The sequence below is a fragment of the Podarcis tiliguerta genome (genome assembly GCF_965153285.1).
Source record: "Podarcis tiliguerta genome assembly, chromosome: 7".
Classification (NCBI taxonomy): domain Eukaryota; kingdom Metazoa; phylum Chordata; class Lepidosauria; order Squamata; family Lacertidae; genus Podarcis; species Podarcis tiliguerta.
The window spans coordinates 22102716-22122922 of record NC_139540.1 but is presented as its reverse complement, the minus strand read 5'-3'; the positions used below and the strand labels follow the sequence as shown (position 1 = coordinate 22122922).

The following is a 20207-nucleotide window of genomic DNA, read 5'->3' as shown; positions in this document are numbered from 1 at the left end:
GGCATTGTTTAGGAAGGTGGTTTTTTTGTGCGGGGTGTGTGTTGTTGCTATTGCTAATGTTATTTTCTGTATTTTTATTTTGGTTCTTATGTGGAAAATGTTCCGTTTTGTGTACTTTTTGATGTTTGTTGTCCGATATGTTATAAGCAGCCTTGAGCATGGTTTTAACTTTGGAAAGGTGGCATACAAATAAAATGACTGATGGATGTTTAACATTCCATGTGGACAAGCATATCAGCTTGCCAGATGGAACAATCCCTCCCCACTGCCTCATTCTGGATTATGGGCAGGAGGAGGGGGAAGAGCCCCATTACACAAGTGAAATATTTTGTACAGGGCTTCCTATACAAACCACTTAATATTAGTAAAGAAGGGGGGAAATTTGCTACAAAACAATTGACCATTCAGCATCACAAAAATTCTAATCCCAAAATCGAAGTCCACATAATTCTATATGTAATAAAGAGATCTTTTTCACAGGCTTTCCCTGACCAGGTTAGGCCCTGGTTTATGTGTATTATGTGTATTATGCATTGAATAGGTTTTAAATGCTTTTTGTTTTCATGCAGTTTTATTGATTTTAGGCTGTATTTTTCTTTTAATGGATATTGTTTCACTATTGTATATAAGGCACACTGCTTAGAGACTTTAAAAATATGAAGTGGTTTAGAAATGCTTTTAAGTAAGTGTTAAAATGTATGCCGGGAGGGCAGTATAGAACAGTGTGCCACACCGGTGGCCCAGAGATGGAACAGAAATGAAGTTATATATTCTGAAAGGACCTTGTTCTCTATTGTTATTTAAATGTTTCTTTTCCTGTCTTTCGCTTCCCCAGTGTTTTACCTCTATCTTTCAAAATCATCAGCGTCGCAATAAAGTGGCAAAAATGACGGAGTTCTGGCTGATTTCTGCTCCTGGGGAAAAAACATGTCAGCAGACATGGGAGAAGCTGTGTGCTGCAACCATAAAAAATAACAACCTTTCTACCAATGCAAAGTTTAACATTCCAGATTTAAAGGTATACCCATGGTTTTGTGTTCAAACTGTTTGCACCTTAAGTTTAGGGGAAATGAGACATGATGGTACAAACACAGCACACTCCTATTGCCAAATCATATTTGCTTGCTAATGTTACTTTGCTTACTAAATGAAGTACCGTAATTGTAAATCATTTACCTAACTTGTGAATTTGTGGAGTGCATGCTCCTATCTTCCACTGGAACTATATAGCAAAGGGGCTGTCAGGTTTTTTGAAAATTCCAAATTATATTTTATTTAAGTTGCCTCCCTGAATGCAGTATCACAAGCTAATGCTGAATGTACTTGTGATATAGAACAAATGGTCAGACCAACTTAGAAAACCATTTTCTATTCCCTACTAAGATTCATGGACTCCTGTTCCAATGTACTGGCATGGATAATCTCTAACATTGTAGTTGCAGGCAGATGATAAATAAAATTATTATCTTTAAATTTCAATGCAATGTTGTTTTAAAAAAGGAAGACAATTTTTAGACTGAAATCATATGCATGCAAACTTGGAAATAAATCCCATTGTATTTAATGTGGGACTTCTTTATGATTAAAAATGCATAGGATTGCACTGTTAGTCTAATAGTTCCTTCTTACAGTTACCTTGTTATATATGTTACATCTAAAATAATTCTCATTCTTTCCTTTATAGGTTGGTACCCTTGATGTGTTAGTTGGCTTGTCTGATGAGCTGGCTAAACTGGATACATTTGTGGAAAGGTAACTACTTTTTAATATCCACCTAATATCACTGCTCACGTTTCTTCCGTTTTGTTGCAATATAGAAGCCTATGTATCATCTGCTAATTGTCTGGTTTTTAGGTCAACCAGCTTAATGACTGTCAGTGTTAGCACATAATGGAAAGCAAAGAACCTTTGTGGAATAAACCATACTGTGCATGCAGCCTGATTGCTCCCACGTACCTCCTCTGGTGTGAGCAGATAAACTAAACAAGGAAGGAGTCATTTAGTATTGTGACCAACCCCAGGGATATGCTTTGCTTTTTCCTAACACGCCAGGATAGCTAGCCAGCTTGTAAGTTGCAGCTTGCTTTTGGCATTCCAATCCTTGCTTGTTATTGCCAAACTGTGGTTTCAGTCCTGAGTTTGTGTAATGATAAAGCTATCCCTGTCTTATTTTCTTTACTTTGTCAGTTGCCAGCAATCAGGTTACGTGCACAGTATGGTTTATTATGCCATATTTCTGAGTCTCCAACAATATTTTGGGTTAATTAGCTACTTCTTGGTTTGGACAACCATAACAAGTCAAAACAACCAAACTGGCAAGCAGTGGTTTGAGTTTGCCCTCCAAACTAGGTATGGAATTCCAATCCTGCTTTGCTAGGGAAGGTAACAGGTGAAAACAAGGATCATCTGGAGGCTCTGGAATGCTACTTGTGAACCAACCCAATGTGTTAGTCTTCAGTACTTGCAGTTTTGCCATGTTTTGGAACGTGTGATTGTGCTTTGACTGTCTGCATTGCTAAAATGATCTCTAAGAACATAAGAGCCCTGCTGGATCAGATGAAAGGCCCATCCAGTTCAGGATTCTGTTCTCACGGTAGCCAAACAGGTACAAAGAGAAGAAGCAGGAGTGCAATAGCACTCCTCCTATTTTCTGAACCGCCCTGAGACCCCTGGGTATAGGGCAGTATATAAATTCTTTTTTTTATTTTTATTTTTTAAAGTAAAGGGACCCCTGACCATTAGGTCCAGTTGTGGCCGACTCTGGGGTTGTGGCGCTCATCTCGCTTTATTGGCCGAGGGAGCCGGCATACAGCTTCTGGGTCATGTGGCCAGCATGACTAAGCCGCTTCTGGAGAACCAGAGCAGCACACGGAAACACCGTTTACCTTCCCGCCAGAGTGGTACCTATTTATCTACTTGCACTTTGACGTGCTTTCAAAGTGCTTGGTTGGCAGGAGCAGGGACTGAGCAACTGGAGCTCACCCCGTCACGGGGATTAGAAACACCGACCTTCTGATCGGCAAGCCCTAGGCGCTGTGGTTTAACCCACAGCACCACCCACATCCCATATAAATTCAGTTTTTTAAAAAAGATCCCCAGCAACTGATCTTCAGAGACATACTGCCTCGGATACTAGAGTTAACTAGTGCACTTTATCGCCTGACACGGGAGCGATTTTTAGATATTGGCCTAACAGAAAGCAATGAAAAATTCTTTGAATTGAGTAAAACTGACAAAAATCAGAGAAAGTGCCCAGTCTTAAATGACACATAGCTTTTGAAGAGCAAAGAACAGATCTTAAACCATAACAAATTTCATGAGCAGCATTTTGGAGTGTATCATGGGGGACAATTTGTTGTCAGTTTGAAACAGTTCTGTGAAATCAATTGTGACATAATTGTGAGTCTCATTTGATGCAGCCCCCAAGTTCTGTCCACAGACAGAAAGACGAATAGGATCTTAATTTTATCTTAATTTTTCTCTTCTCTTCAGTGTTGTCAAGAAGGTGGCACAGTATATGGCTGATGTGCTGGAAGACAGTAAAGATAAAGTTCAGGAAAACCTTCTGGCCAATGGAGGTAAATGTTAGCTTACTGAGAAAGATGATGGTTTGAGCATAAATTCAGAAGCGATGCATATGAGTCATAGGAAAGCATTTTCTGCAACACAAGTGATCGCAAAAATTCAAAGCAAGCAGAAAACCTAGAAACCAACCTATAAATCGAATATCTAAAAGGAAGTGTGCTCTTCAGCTGCAGTTCTCCTTTCCCTACCTTGTTCATAATTCTAGATTTTTATGTGATCAGTGTCTTCTCCTTAGTTACGTTAAGCACAAGCTTTTCATGTATGCTAATTTAAACATTCTTGAAATAGATAGATATGTTCATTGCATTAAAAAGACATACAAATAATTATGATGATACTGACCTTGTCCATTAAATCTTTGAGTGTGATATCTAATAATAGGCATATTCAAAGTAGCCCCAACTGAGAACAAGGGCAAGATACTTAGGTATGTTGTTTTCAATAGGTTTGATCTCAGTGCAACTTAGTTGGCTATCACCCTGAGTCTATAGTATCAGAAAGAAATGAAAAATACTGTCATACCCAAAGAATAGTGTGAAAGATGCCCTGTTGGAATGCTGATCCATTTTTTCCCTTGCAGTCCTTTTAAAAAGTGACACCACAGATGCTTTTGTAAGAGTAGGGGTGCCATTTCTGAATACCAGTGAAAAAATTGATGTGATGTGTGTAATATGCCCTCAGAGTTTACTAAAGTAACTTCTGAAAGAGGGTTGGGGAATCTGTGGCCCTCCAGATGTTGAAATCAAGCTCCCAGCAAGTCCCAGCTAGCTTGGCCAATGATTGAGGCTGACGTCCAACAATCTCTGGAAGGCTGCAAGTTCCTCAACCCCGTTCCAACAAGCGTTTCATCGCCCCTAAACCAGTGTATCACGGCTGGCCAAAATAAGTGTTAAGCTGTCCCAGAGCAGCTTTTTATAATTGGTTACCACCTGTAAATCTAGGTTATCATTAGGTGACCTGAATAAATAGAACACAGCAATCCAGTATTTTTAATTACGTTGAAAGAAATTGTCTGGTGGGGGCCACTTCTGCTCCTGTAGTACTGTCACAACAATGCCCTGTCAAAATGCCCCCCTCTCAGCAACTAAAGGTAATGGGGGTCCATCCTCTTATTGTTTCTGATCCACTCTAATGATGTATGTGCACAAAATTCATATATGAAAAGAAACATCCCAAACAGCATACCTTTTAATATGGCCTTGCTGCAATGGCTTCTAAACTTTCTTACACTACATATAATCTTTCCTGTGTTTTAAAAGGCAAACATCTATATAAAGTCTCCAGGAGCATTGCTTGGTAGGTGAATTTATTCATTCATGCAGGTTGTGCGCCATCCCATAACGTAAAGTTCTCTGGCTGGCTTAAAATAGTTGTGTAAAAAAGCAACTGAAATTCCAAGTAAACATAGCCATTTTTAAAAGATGGGAACCCTAGATAAATAAACTAAACGGAACTCCACCCACCTAAAGTTAAAAACAGATTGGGCCAGATTACTAAAATGATTTAAAAGTGAGCAGAAAGGTCTTCTTAAGGATAAGAAATATGAAGCCAGGCTGTTCCATAACTGAGACGCCACTCTCCCAGCAGTGACTCACCACACTTCATTCAGTGGGGGCAGCCAGAGCTGGGTCTCTGAAGAGGAACTTGAGGTCTGAGTAGGTACATAGAGGTGAAGATGGTCTTTCAGATAGCCTTGGCCAAGTTCAGAGCTTTTGAGGTTAAACCTGAATTTTAAATTGTGCCCATAAATCGGCCGGGAGCCAGAACACCTCACAAAGCACAAGTTTGTGCTCAGTTTGCCAATACCAATATTCAATCATTGTGTTCACAGTTGATTTGGTCACCTACATAACAAGGTTCCAGTGGGACATGGCAAAGTATCCAATCAAGCAGTCTCTGAAGAATATTTCAGAAATAATTGCCAAGGTAGGTTTATACTATCCAGAGAGGTATGAAACTTGTGTTATAATCTCTGTGGTACATGCACCAGGGTGTGGTAAAAATTGCTTCTGCTTTTTAGTCTCTTTGATGTTCTTTTTTAAAAAAAGAAGAAACCATCAAAAATCCCCAAAGTGACGAACAAGTGCAGAAAGCTTCTGTGGTGCAAAAAAGCATACAGTGATTTATCAGGCAGATCAATGAAAACATTGACCTGAGGTTTTAGGAAATGGAAAATTGCCTCCTATTAACATTAAGAAAGGGGGGAACCTGGAAAAGGTCCGGTAGTAGACTAACCTCTCATCAGGGTCTTGCATTCTCTGGAAATATAAATATGGTTAATAAAATATAGATATGCAACCCAGTTGGGCATCTTACAGTATTGAATACTTGTAAGTGACAAAATTGGTATTGATCAGACATTTCAGAGGAAGGAATACAGAATGGAAACAAAGCTATAAAATAGGCACAGTTGCCCATGGTTAAAATAACAAAATCCAAGTAAAGACCTATCATCGTTAGCAGATTATCAAGTATAGTTCCAGATTTGCCATGTTTGTCTTGTTCAGTGCAAACCTGCAACACCATAAATTTGTATTCGTTTATAGTTTGCCCATTTATGAAGGCTTAGTCCTACACTGGCAAGTGTGGGTTATCTTGTCCAAAAGATTATTGATCTAATTTTCTTGTCTGTCTGTGCAGCCTTGCACCACAGTCCTAACTCAAAGGCTTGTTCTCTCCTACAACTTATGCCTTCTCTCCAAACTGGCAGGATGTAGCAATCCTGTTTCCTAACCGAACTAATTGTGACTAAGACTCCTCTATACGGCATTTGCCCTTGACAAAAACCCAAGCCTTTTCTTTTTCTTCCCATCCCCACTGCCCTGCTTGTTTCTCCTATAGATATTTGGGAATGGATGGGAATAGCTTCTAATTAGGGAATAGCTCAAAGAAGGGAAGCTCTTTTTCCAGCTGCAGGGCGGCTGGCGACTGCTCTCTAGGAAGAGATTCATCTTGCTTAGTGAAATAGCTGGTAGATTAACTGTCTAAATAAATCATCGCCAATGATGAATGGTGCCATTGTGCTAAAGAGGAAAGGGAAGATAAAGCCAACTAAAGTGCCATTTGTGGATAGTGAGGCGTGCAGTTGTAGCCTTTCCTGGGTGGTCACCACAGCCAAATCATTGCTTTTCTTCTAGTTGGCCTCTTGGCAATTCCCTGCAGTAATTCCCCAAATATTTCATAGCTTCACATAAGTATGGGAACAAGAACTATTCTGTATTGTAAAAGGAAGTAAATAGTCCCTTCCTGCCAGCTCTGTGATCAGTTTTGTTTCCAGTCCTTCATAAAACTCTTGGGTGATGCCTTTCCCTTTCACCATGAGCGCTGTTTACTTGAGCAGCAATTCATTAACTACCAGATCTTTCAGTAGATGCTCCTAAATACCACTTTTATCTCCTAGATGTTCAAATCAGGCATACTTCCTTGAACAAGCTTCTGTAGTCCTTCTGTGTTAAGGTTGAAGCAGGAACTGCCACCCAAGTTCACAGTAAACCATTAATTGTTTGCTGTGATGTGCTAAATGGGCCACAGTGGGTGGTATCCCCCTATTTTACAGAGAGTAGGACCAATTAAGACTGGAGTTAGCCATGGCTATTATTTTAACTGGGACTACTCTGAGTAGGATGAGCATTGGATATAGCCCTGTGATTTTGAAACTATTCTATTGGAACAACTGAGGAAAAAAGTTGTTTCAAGGCTGAAAATCCACATGGGTTTTCCAGAAAGGATCCAAGACCAGACCTAGTTAGAATTAAAAAAATAAATTAAAAATAAATTTACAAAAATAATCTTTGATGGAAAACTCTATGGTTGAGACCCACAGGCTGCCAGAAAAAAAACTGGGAGTCTAGGGCAACAGTACCTCTTAAGGTGCACTTAAAACAGAGAGGAGTTAAATGTCCAAAGGGAAAGGAATTTGAATTCCACTGGGTGTGTGGAGGCCCTGGGGTAAGCCTCAAGTATGTTTCTGGATCCCACCCCCACATCATTAGCAACTTCAGTGACTGTTCTAGCCAAGTGTAAGCTCCGTTTAAATGGGTCATATATGCTACAAAATAATGCTATTTCATTACTTCTGAGAATAATTTTCTGTCTTTTAAAAAAGTTCATAAAAAGGGGATTCCAAGTCGTAATCCTTTTTAAGGCAATTACAGATTTTTCGAACTCAGTTTACTAATATAGTAAACTTCTTTAAGAAACTGTGTGTAAGTGATAATCTGCGGCCTTCTTCATTCTGGTGTCCTCCAAGGGCTTATGGAAACTCTAGTCCAAAACATCTGGAGGGTAACAGCTGGAATGCTGGCCAGTGAATGTTGTCTTATTTTCCTAGCCTGATATTCATTTGCACATAATTGTCATTTTTATAGAAAAGTCTAATGCAGTATTTAAATGCTTCTTAGAAAACACTGATATAGTTTTGCTTCTGAATTTTGTCCTTTAAAGGGAGTGACTCAGATTGATAATGACCTGAAGGCAAGGGCGTCTGCATACAACAACCTGAAAGGCAACCTTCAGAACTTGGAAAGGAAGAATGCGTGAGTTGTCTTCTTCTGTAAGGTGATCTGAAAGCAGGCTGATGAATTTGATATGTTCAATATGACTTTTGATTTCTGAATTCATACATTTCTCAGTAAGGGCCTAAGTTAGCAGACTGCCCTACCTCTGGGTTTGAACATACTGTACAAGATTATGGTGGAGTTAAAGCCACATTTGAAACAATCTCAGAAAAAAATCTGAAAAAAGAGGGAAGAAACATATTTGCCATCATGTTGAAGTCATACAGAGAATTGTACAACAACCAGCCATATAGTTACTTGTCAGTCTTGAGTATCACAGCACATGATCTTTGTTTTCAGGTAACATTATCACATCACAGCTATAATAGAAAATTTAAGTGGTGGGCTCTGCATATCATGCAAGTTTATCTGAAAACTTGGGATTTCATACTTTACCAAGCTTGTTATCCACTCACTTGGATTGAGATTTTGGCTATTTGGCAGTAAAATAATTGATTGGTTTTGAGGCATGTCTAATTGATTATAGCACATTAGGAGCACTATAAAAATTGTAGCTATTCGCTGCCAAAAGTCTTATTATTCAGATCAAATTAAATATAAGAATTATGCACTCATTTCTTGATCTTCTTGTTCTTTAACAGGGGAAGTTTGCTAACCAGAAGTCTGGCTGAAATTGTAAAGAAAGATGACTTTGTACTTGATTCTGAATATTTGATTACGTTGTTAGTGGTTGTACCAAAGTAAGTCTGTCTCCTGGTCCCTAAAAGAATCCTTGCTGAAACGTAAAGACAAGCATACAGAATGTATTAAGAGGAAGGGATATTTTCACAGAATGATTTGTTTGCTGAAACTGGTATGTTACCATGGAACAATTAAAGGCACATGTGGAAATGTGCAATCCACTTCTAAGGGACAGAGGAACAGACATTGTCTTTACATCGTCTCAGCATCAGCAAAAGCATTCAATGTTTGCATTGTAAGTTGAAGCCCTTTCACAAGCACTGCAAAATCTGTTCATTTATGAAGTCAGTTGAGAAATCTAGCAAAGCTGCGAAAACTGACCTCCAAGTTTCAGAAATTCTCATTGATTTGCTCTAACCTATTGAAGTGTTTAGCTTGTAAATTGGATTTACTCAAGTCAGTCAACATTTTGCTTCTTATCGCTGCATTTATCTTCCCTGCCCTAACTCTCTCTACATTAGCCTGCATTCTTAGTAAAGTACTAGCAGGCCAGGCAAACGAGCCTATTCCTTGTAATAATATTTTAGTCAAAGTAAATTGTGTTGAGGATGTATCTGAGTTGGTCGAAGGATGCCGATAGCTCATGGAAATTTACTAGCTTAAAAAAAAATTAAAACTGGGAATACTAAATAAAGAGTTGAAACTAAAGAATAAGGTGTTGAGTTTAGCTTCTTGCTTAATTATGTAGAACATTCTGTACATCTAAAATTATATACACAACAAAAACTTAGTTTCATATTTCTATATTTAATTTTACCCCATGCCTGCTTTATTCTGGGTGTTGAATGGGGCTTGCAGTGCAAACCTATGCATATTTGCTTTTAAAGTAAGTGTCCATGAAAATGCAATGAAAAATATGCACTTTGAGTTGTTGTTGTTGTTGTTACTGTTGTTTTTATTGTTATTATATCCCATTCATCTGGCTGGGTTTCCCCAGCCACTCTGAGTGGCTTGCAGCATAATAAAAACATCAAGTATTAAAAGTTTGATCTCTGCTCTAATGCAGTGTTCTACCCTGTGAAAACCAGGAGTGCTTTTTCCTTTGCAATAAAAACAAGAGTTTGCAATAGGTATTGTTCATTACAACAACTTCCTTGCAAGTCCTGGGTCAACAGTATGATCTTAAAGCTGTACTGGAGAACTTAACTCTGTCTAAGTCTTAAGCTGTACGCACAACTGGGAATGAATCCCTGGAGTTCAGAATAAATTGAGTAAAGATACATACAATAGTGCTATAAAACTATTTCCTGACTTAGCACCTGACAGAGCAACATCTGATGCAGTGCAAAGTTCTTCTGTAGATGGAAAGGAAACTAGGCAGCCCCTCTTTGTATTCATGGAGAAAGCTGGAGGACACATCAGACGGCTCCTTGGATCCTGGGTGTATCCTGTGTGTACATCCAGTGTATCCTGAAAACACTCGTGATGCTGATAGTGTCAAAAAGAACTTTGTGCTCCCTTCCCCAGGGATTTTGGTTAAGGCAACTAATGCTTAACTTTTCTATCCTTAGGATAAATTATAATGACTGGATGAAGCAGTATGAAACTTTAACGGATATGATAGTTCCACGATCCAGCAAGTAAGTTTGATTCCATTTACTTAGGAACACAGTTGAAAATAGGCTGATGTACTCCAAAAAAAGGAGAAACAGCTTTTGGAGACTTGGTTTGCCCAGTACTATATCACCCCCCCCCCCAAAAAAAAGTTAGTTCTCTTTTAGAATTCTTTCATCACCTTGTGATTTGAGTCTTTGAATCCGTTTCCCCAGAAACTGCATTCCTGAACAATGAATACAAGTGCCACCTTATACTGAGTCTGGTTCCAGTAACGCCCAGTAATGTGTGCAGCCAGCTGTACTGTTGGCCACAGCCCAACCACATGGTACAATTGTTAGGAGAGGTGATGTTCAAAAAAGCATATTTTTGTCGTTTGGACTTGAAGGTTGAAAGTCCAGTAATCTTCTACTGGGCCAACTGCATTAGAGGAACCTTTGGCTTGCTCAGAATTCGTTTTATGGGGCAAGGGCGGGTGCAACTCTCATTCTCGCCCCTCCTCTGAAGCAGTATCTGTTCTTCAGTTCTAATGCTCCATTCACTTCACTAAGCAGGCAAGATTGGGAAAGCTACTGAAAGCTGTTAAGTAGTGTTGCAAATTTGAGGTCATTTTCTGAGAGAACACTTAAATTGCACTCAGCGGGTTTAATGCAGCTAGCTTTGCTCAGAAAGGACAACGCTTTGAATGTGAAATGTGACTCGAGCACTTCTCCTGTGGAGGGTGGCAAAGGTGAGCTGCAATTACTCCTCTAATAGAGGTACACCATCTGTAAGCCTAGCTCTGTAATCGGAAGCAGTACAACTGTGCAGCAGCAGCAACAGCACATAAGCTGTTTTTGCTGGTCTTGGTTACAGGTTACAGTTTTGATTGCCGTATGTCTGTTCCTTTATTTTTTGACCTGTACTCCCCGGTGTCTTTCATTCTTTGCAGTGTTCTTTCGGAGGACCAGGATAGTTATCTCTGTAATGTCACCTTGTTCAGGAAGGCCGTGGATGAGTTCAGGCACAAAGCCAGGGAAAACAAGTAAGTGGTCCTCCTCCCAGGTTGTTTTTCTGCAAAAAAGCAATTGTAAAGCAACCTAAAATGGTCCGCTGGTCTCCCGATGCAGGTTTATGGTCCGCGACTTTCAGTATAATGAAGAAGAGATGAAGGCAGACAAGGAAGAAATGAACAGGCTGTCTACTGATAAGAAGAAACAGTTTGTAAGTTCAATGTGTGTTAAATACATTTGAAGATAATTCTTCAACACCCCCCCCCCAAATAGTTTTTCCTTCCCTACATCTGCCTTTAGGGACTGTTGAGACTAATTCATTGATATAAGAAACATTGCAGTAAATGCAGAGCGAGCAAAGCAGCCTTTGACAGTATGAAAGCTGTTATTAGTAATTGTAGGTTACAGTTTGGGCTACGCTTTCCACTGTTTGGCTATTTAGTTTTCTAGATGGCATTGGGATATGTCAGGGCCCTAGAACCGTCCGCAAAGGCTGTGAGACAACTCAGCTCCCACCCAGTGCCCATTACCTCCACAGAAGGAGAATTTGTTGTGTGGGTCCCTTCCTGCAAGTAAGCTCTCAGATGTTTCTGTGCAGTGCCCAGTGTATTGCAGATTGCTACCATTTCTGTGGGTCTGAATGCATTACATACATCTCCTACTGGAGGTGCCCTGTGTAATTTCTGAAAGACAAAGATCCATGCCAGTGGATAAGCTTGTTCCGTTTTCTTTCTGTCTACATTTTTCTGAATAATTTCATGACTTTTTAAAAGCTGGTTCCCTCCATATGAACCTGCCTATCCAGTAAGATCATCATTGGAAGCTCTCCAGATCTGCCCCAGAGTTTCCCCCAACCCCCCAGAGCTGGTTTTGAGAGGAGGGTGCTGATGAAGGCAGGAGAGGAAGCACCACTGAGTCCATTGAAATGCATTGTTCCAAGTGCAACTGCAGCCTTGGATACTGTCCTATGCAGTAAAAGGGACGCGGGAGGCGCTGTGGTCTAAACCACTGAGCCTAGGGTTTGCCAGTCAGAAGGTCGAATCCCCACAACAGGGTGAGCTCCCGTTGCTCGGTCCCTGCTCCTGCCAACCTAGCAGTTCAAAAGCACGTCAAAGTGCAAGTAGATAAATAGGTACCGCTCCAGCGGGAAGCTAAACGGCGTTTCCGTGCGCTGCTCTGGTTCGCCAGAAGCGGCTTAGTCATGCTGGCCACCTGACCCGGAAGCTGTAGGCCGGCTGCCTCGGCTAGTAAAGCGAGATGAGCGCTGCAACCCCAGAGTCAGCCACGACTGGGCCTAACAGTCAGGGGTCCCTTTACCTTTACCTTTACCTACGCAGTGCTTTTTTTCTTTTAAAAAAATGTTTAGGGCTACTCTCATTTTCCGACTCATATTGAAATTCTGCCTCTCAATGAGGCCAAACTTAGATTCACAAAATGTTTAGGGGTATGTGTACCCCCTTGTCCCCCCCAGAAAAAAAACACTTGTCCTATGTATTTTTGATGCCAGGTGAAGATGGTCTGTCCCCCCCATCATTTTAATCTGTGACTAGGTGAACCCTTGGCTTGGTCTTTTATGTAATTGCTGTATGTATTTTTGTTTCTGCTGTTTTTATATTACTGCTGATAGTTTATAGTTTTAGGTAAGCTTCCTCTGTCTTCATATAGAAAGGCAGGAAATAAATACTTAAAATGACAAGATGTTGATGTTCAGAATCTCAGTTTTCCCAGCCAAAGGATCCTTCCATTATCTCCTCTTGGCATGCTTTGGCCTGTTCATTCTACAGAGCAGCTGCAGTAACGCTGCCATACACAAAACAGATTTGAATACAGTGCAAAGTCTCCTGATGCTTAAAATGACTTCTTGCTTTTCCCTTCCAAATACAGGGGCCTCTAGTACGGTGGCTGAAAGTAAATTTCAGTGAAGCTTTCATTGCATGGATTCATGTGAAAGCGCTGAGAGTCTTCGTTGAATCAGTTTTGAGGTATTTTTCTCTATAGATGAGCTTTTGCTCCATTCCTTCAAGAATCACTAGCATTCCACATGTTTGGTCTGGTGAATCTTGGTAGCTGCGCTCTCTTGCACAGACACCAGGGTTATCTGAACCAAATTACTATTTACGCATTAACTAGGAACAAGGCCAATTTACTAAAGCAATCAGACAAGCAGTGAGATTATTTTAATATTAAACTTTCGTGATATTCCAGATACTTCCATGATCCACAAGGCAGAGAGGTGGTCTTCAAATCTCCCCCTTTTCCTGCAGTCTGATGTGCTACTTTGTTTCTGCTGTTATTCTGGATGCTGATGTTTTAAGGGCATCCCTGGAACTATTTGGGGAGGCAGACAGTAGCACAATGGGCTGCAGAAGGGATGAAAATTCCGCTCCCTCGCCTTTTCACTAATGGGAGCCTCCACTGGAGCAAAGTGCCTTCTTTCAGCAGAGGGACATGACATATATCAAATTGGTTGCTGCTGCTCGCAAGAGCTAGAGGCAATGTAGTGCAGTAAGGAGACTCGCAGTAAAACGCTATAACAGTTTTATGACAGCTGATTCTTAAACTGAGATAGCAAATGCAGGAAATATGATTACATACGTACATAGATTTTATTTGTATGCTGCTTTTCCACAGTTCCAATCATTCTCAAGGTGTCTTACAACATGAAAAAATATCCTAAGTATTCATAAACAATAAAGAAAAAGTTAAGAAATGCACAACCAAACTGCACAATTTCCACATTAATCACAAGAAGATCTGAAATACAGATACCAAACAACAACAGCAACCCTCCCCAGCAAAAAACCCCCAAACAACACCTCAGCCCAAAAGTCTGTTCAGCAGCCTCAGCTTCTGTAGCCAGTCAGGGCCCTGCCATCCCAGGCCAGGTGGAGAAGCCTTCAAGGCAAGGAGCAGACCTTCCAGGACGCACAGCCAATATGGTCCAAAGATGATTCCAAAACCTTTGAATAAGACAAGTGTTCCAAAATAAGAGAGTTATCCCTTTCAGATACCTGTTTTCCCCTCTTTTCTTATCCTCCTGCCTGTTAATTTGGCTTTGAGCACAAAGAGTGAACAGGTGCTTATTCAAAAACTTTTGAAATGTCTGATTTTTATTGACAGTTTTTCTAAACAATACAGCAAGCAACAACTGGTACAGAGACTCTTGAGTTTCATTAATGGCAGAGCTCAACATATTTGGGAATTTTGCTGCCCCTTTGTAATAGTATATTTCCAGAATAACTGGCAGGAGTGGTGATTTTGGCCCCTCTCCATACTCCCTCCTCCACCCATATTCCCCCTCCACCCCAGCTAATTTTACATTGTCAGGTTCATTGCTCATCTAAGGCTTATTGTCATACTCCATGAAACCATCATGTAACAAAAATAATAATCGGATGCTTATGAAGCACATGCATATTCCATCACCATATCCCCACCTCCATGATGGGGAGAGCAGCAATAACAATTGATCGAGCTGAACTGGCTGCCTCACTGTATCACTAATGGTGACAACAATTGCATTCCAGAAGTCTCAGAACTGAAGCACATCCCCAACAGCTCTTAAAATTACTTTGCTCCCCTAGGTATGGTTTGCCAGTGAACTTCCAGGCTATGCTCCTTCAGCCCAACAAGAAAACAATGAAGAAATTGAGAGAGGTTTTGTATGACTTGTACAAGCACCTTGACAGCAGCGCAGCAGCAATCATTGATGTAAGTAACTCGCATTTTTACGACGTCCACCTACAATCCAAATTGTTGAAGCTGCGTTGACTGAGAATTTTCTTACACCAAGGAGACACTATCTGGCTCAGCCACATCTACCAGCATGGGAGCTGGTGCTGATTGGACAGTTTATAAGTTTGCCCGGATGTTGGTAAAGTAGAAACATGGTTGACTCGTAGTCTTAGGTCCTGCTAGAAGGGGTGGCCCTGTGCAAACTACTAAAACAGCAATCACAATGTCTTGAGTGCCACAATGGCAGATTTGGAACAATCACCTCCCGTTCAGCTTCACTTGGTGCCATGGAGACTCTGTTGATAGAGGCAGATGGTGTCATTTATCAATCTCAGTGGAGCTAGTGGGACTGGTTGAGAGTCTCATTAAATTCTGAAGTTTCCCAGCTATCACTTTTTTTAAAAGTGAAATGTTTGTGTTGTGTGGAAGTGGAGAAAATCTTGAAATTTTGCTTGTCAAGCATATGTTCTGTCACAAAGCTATGACCCTTCCCCAGTGGGAAGGAAATTTTAAAATGTACCAAAAAGATAAATTGCAGGTGGTTTTTGTCTGAGTCTAAGCAACAGTACTTGTACGTGTTTAAAGAAAATATGTGGCCATTAACTCTCCTGCTAAACTCTTAGTTATTGAGTTTAAAAAAATAAACTTGTCTTTTATAGGCAACTATGGATATTCCAGGTTTGAACCTCAGTCAGCAAGAATACTACCCCTATGTGTACTACAAGATAGACTGCAACTTGCTCGAATTTAAGTAGATGACTTCTGACCCTGACCATCCTCCCATAATATTGGTGTCCAAGAAGAAAAGGTTGAAGAATGGTGATGCTCCTAACTCTCTCCTGTAAACCTGTTGCTTGCTTGCTTCCTCCCTCGCGTAGGAGAATAATCCCCATAGTGGTCCATCTCTTTGACATTTTCTTTTAAAAGAGAAATGTAAGTATCGCTTTTAAATTGATCAGGTCTGTAAATGTATATTGAGAGAATCAGAGTGTATTTATAAATAGTCCTTATTTAAAAGAAGTTTTTAAAGGGTCATTCCTCTTTCGTACCGTGGTCTGCATCAATTCCATTGACTATCCTTCGGGGAAGAACTTGTTTACAAAGGAAGATTGTGGGGAGAAAACTTAATGCCATTTTGTTCACTGTGTTTCATAGATATAAAACTTGTAAACATTGTTATTGAATTGTGATGTAAAATATGTGGAGATTGATATTCAGTCTGTGCTTTCTGAATGTTTTAAACTCATGCACAGGAAACATTCACAGGAGAAAAATAAAAGCACCTGTACTACTGTATTGACTGCTTTGTCCCACTCTGGTATCACTTTGTCAAAAGCTGGTAGGAACCATTTTGAGAGGTGAGATTCATACGCTGGGTGCTAAAGCAAGCAAATAGATTTGTGGTGGTCATAAATGAAGCCAATCAATAATGAGCAATCGCTGGAAGGAATTGGTGGGGCTGGCAGGGGAAGAATAGATGAAGACCTACAGGACAATAATCAATAAGAGTATCTTCATTGCTGGGCCCAAGTAAATAGTGAAACATGATGGGTCTTTTTAAAGAGCTAGTTGATTCTAACATGCATTTTGGTATTACAAAGAATAATTTTATAATATTTATTGCTCAGATCCAATTCTTTATTTCTTTTAAAACTTTTTGGAGCTTCTGCACTACCACCACACTTTTGTTTCTGGAACACCAGAGGGCACCCTTGTGCCACTTTCAAACAAACAATAATACAGTAAATGCAACATCAGGTATTGGCAAAATATTAAAATGAGAACTTGAAAGGGAGCTTCAGTAATAAGCTGGTTTCTTCTAACAGAAGTCTGTTAGGAGAACAGCATGATATTTTTTAAGTGCCAGGAATAAGCCAGACTTCCATTACCTTATTCTGCAGAGTCTACACACCTTTCTTTACTACCTTGAGCTATAGTAGAAGATTGCAGGTCAAACGCTACAGTGAACCCACTATATCCAGTTGTGTCCCTCCACTCGCTGAATGCTGTTCGATCCTGCAGAGCCTTCACCAGAACAGAGACCAACGCTATCCAGCAATTTCCTCTGTGCCGCCCCAAATTTGCTCATAGGGTGTGGAACACTCCGGAATAATGTGGGCCGTGTCACAGCAGTTGCAGGAGGGAGGGAGGGCCACCCAAGATCACCTCCATCCCTTTTCCACCGACAGAAGGCTCCACTGGATCAAATAACTTTCCAGCAGCTTCTGGGGTGCCAGTTGGATGCAGCTTGAGGTCAACACATAGCCTAGCTGAAAACTGTTCTTTTGAAAATAATGCAGCCTGTCAGTGCTGCTCGAATTGTGCTGCAAAATGCCAGGACCCAGCTTCCAGAAAGTTCAACCTGTTGCCAGAGCTGCTGCTTACATAATCTGACGGATACAGAACACAACCTACAGTTACTCCTCTTTATTTTAGAGAACACAATCCATCAAAACAACAAAGCATCACTAAACAACAGTTGATAGCAGCATCAACCGAGTCTCTTCCAAACACCTAACACCTGTCTTTACATTATTATTATTTTTTTTAAAAAAGATTGTTATAAAAACAATAAACAGCAACATGAACATTTTACTAGGGAATATGTGAGAGGGATACAGGAAACAGGAGAATCGGAAAAATATTAAGAAGTATGTTGAAAATCACATTAAAAAATACAATTAAACGCAGTTCTTATAATTATTATTGGAATGGGTCCTTTAAGAGGATCTGACCAGTTTCTTTAATATAACATCTGAAGAAGAAGTGTTGATTGACTATTATTTCATTATCATCTCTCAGCAAGCCTGGAGGTAGTGGGTATGACATATTTCATGGAGTCAAATGCTACTTTGATTCACGTCTGCCACAAATTGTGTATAGGTGGAGCCTGAATATGTTCTGGTATATTTGTGAAAACAATAAAATCACACCATGTGTCTATACATGCATCTCACCTATGTTGTCTATTTATACGTCTTAGCTTATGGGCAAGTTTTTCCAATAATGCTATAAGCTGTGCTTGGTGCCATGCCTCTTGATAATTATTTTCATGCCCTAGCTATGGTTATCCTGGCTGCACTGAGCAAATGGCTTATCAAGTCCTTTTTCATTACATGCAAGTTTTGGTATGTGAACAAATTTAGAAAGGCAAACGGAGGTGTCATTTGAACATCTTGTTTAGCATCTACAGTTACCTTACAGGTATTAATTTACTCAAAACACAAAGCCTTTCTATCTGCTGCAATACATTCAAAAACATTTTGCATGTTATAGATATAAGAGGCTTCTGTAATGAAGATTGTGAACTTTTTTTTTTGTATTAACAGCGTTGTTAGACCTACACAGCATGTGAATTGATCGCATTACTAGAACTAATGGACTCTTGAAAATGCTAAAAGCAACCTTTGAACTGGCACAGACTACATCCTTAGGAGTAGATTGTTGCAAAGAAAAAATAGATTTTGCTCATGCAAGCTGATAATTGCCCAATTAAGCAAAACAAGAAGGTTGAAGTGTGACTTGTCTGGTGCTCTTGGAGGGATTGGGTTATGAAAGACAAATCTCCCCCAGCGGAAGTGAAATACCGTATTTTCCCATGTATAACACAACCCCAATTTTGGGGGGACACAGATTTACGAAGATGTGGAAAGATGACCCCTGTGTATAAGACGACTCCCATTTTTTAACATTATTTTAGAGTAAAAAAAAAACAGTCATAAACAGAAAAGTACGGTAATTCAAACAAGACGTAGAGTACAACCCCACCCCCAATACAAACCACACCCAGGGGGTGGAAGTGTACAGAGACTATAAAAGTATCTTTCATTTCCCATTACATTTGGGCAACACAGGCACTTACAAGAGGTTTTCACTGCTTAAGTTTCTCTCCTATTGGTTGAAATATGTTGATGGTAGTTAAACATGTTTCCTGCATTATTGTGCTTTTTCATGCAGGTGACCTGACATTTCTTTGTTGCCAGCACAAAGGTTCAGGAAGCACGCTTTTCTACCGTCCATGTTGCTCAGCTTAAAATGTGTTCCAAAAAACGTCTATAAAAACTAAATCTGAAGTACCACATAGTAGTCTCTTTGCTATAACTTGATTTTTTGAGAGTCTACAATGGGCCTCAGGATTTGGGGATGTGCAGGGTCCACTTCAAGGGACATGACTTGAAAATTGCCTATGGTCTTGGACCAGTTAATTCTTTTTCTGCTTGTTGTAGCAATAGCTGTGCTAGGTGGTGTATGATTTTTTTAATTGAAAAAGGATTGAACTTCTGGATTCTAGCCTTCCAGTAACTTATCTGCTAATCCTCTCTGCTTCTTTCGAGTGCCTCCTCCTATTGTCACTTTCAGACTCTCCCACTCACTCTCAAGGTGAGCTGCCAAGATCTAAGAACGACGAATGTTCTTCATAGACATGGACCACCAGAATGAGGCTTGCAAACCACTGGTGGTCTATGGTCCACAGTTTGGGAACCCCTGGGTTGGACAACAAAAATTTGCTGGGGCAACTCCCATTGAAGACTGAGAAGTCTCATTAAAAGCAGAGATCATCCTGCTGGCAGATAATTCCATCTGTTCCTATGTCTTGTAAGTGATACAATAGACATAAGGGTTTTATATATATATTGAAGTCTTCTCACTTAGAAGGAAGCAGGTTTGCTCCTGTGCTTCCTTTCCATTTTTTAACAAATCCCAATCTCTTCCACACCACATGCCTCTCAACAAACAACACCTATCACTTTCACAGAGGTTACTGTTTAGAATTTTTGCCTGTTGCTAAGCAACACTTTCTTCCACACAGACCGGTTTCCATGTGCTAATAGATGTGAATGCTCTCTTATCAAATAATGAAGTCTCCTCAGAGTCTGCAGTGCCCAACCTGGCTATACTGTTCTGAACTGAAGTAGCAGGCTTATTTTTTTTATCAGCTGCAGGCAGTTTCTGCTTTTTGATACTTATTTTAAAAATTTATATGCCCACCTTCTTGCTAGTACCTCAAAGCCACTACTAACAGCAATGGCAAAATACACAAAATAGTAGAATAATAAAAAACCAAAAGCAGGAAATAAAATCA

The 20207-nt window shown here is 40.1% G+C and overlaps 1 protein-coding gene and 1 long non-coding RNA gene across 5 annotated transcripts in view; one reads left to right on the top strand and one right to left on the bottom strand.

The window, feature by feature from the left end:
• Positions 1-16420, top strand: part of ATP6V1C1 (ATPase H+ transporting V1 subunit C1) — a 26087-nt gene extending 9667 nt beyond the window's left edge. For all 4 annotated transcript variants that reach the window (XM_083450832.1, XM_083450833.1, XM_083450834.1 and 1 more), the window contains 12 exons: positions 836-1018; positions 1685-1752; positions 3493-3578; positions 5417-5511; positions 8029-8120; positions 8744-8842; positions 10355-10423; positions 11329-11421; positions 11507-11600; positions 13274-13371; positions 14974-15100; positions 15784-16420. In XM_083450832.1, the coding sequence (XP_083306958.1) occupies positions 836-1018; positions 1685-1752; positions 3493-3578; positions 5417-5511; positions 8029-8120; positions 8744-8842; positions 10355-10423; positions 11329-11421; positions 11507-11600; positions 13274-13371; positions 14974-15100; positions 15784-15879 (1200 nt within the window). In that variant the 3' untranslated portion in view covers positions 15880-16420. The remainder of the gene's footprint in view (positions 1-835; positions 1019-1684; positions 1753-3492; positions 3579-5416; positions 5512-8028; positions 8121-8743; positions 8843-10354; positions 10424-11328; positions 11422-11506; positions 11601-13273; positions 13372-14973; positions 15101-15783) is intronic.
• On the bottom strand, positions 16160-20207 carry LOC310682310. The gene is made up of 2 exons (XR_014513862.1): positions 19774-20207; positions 16160-17514 (listed from the first exon to the last, which is right to left on the bottom strand). It is a non-coding gene; the product is annotated as an uncharacterized lncRNA (long non-coding RNA).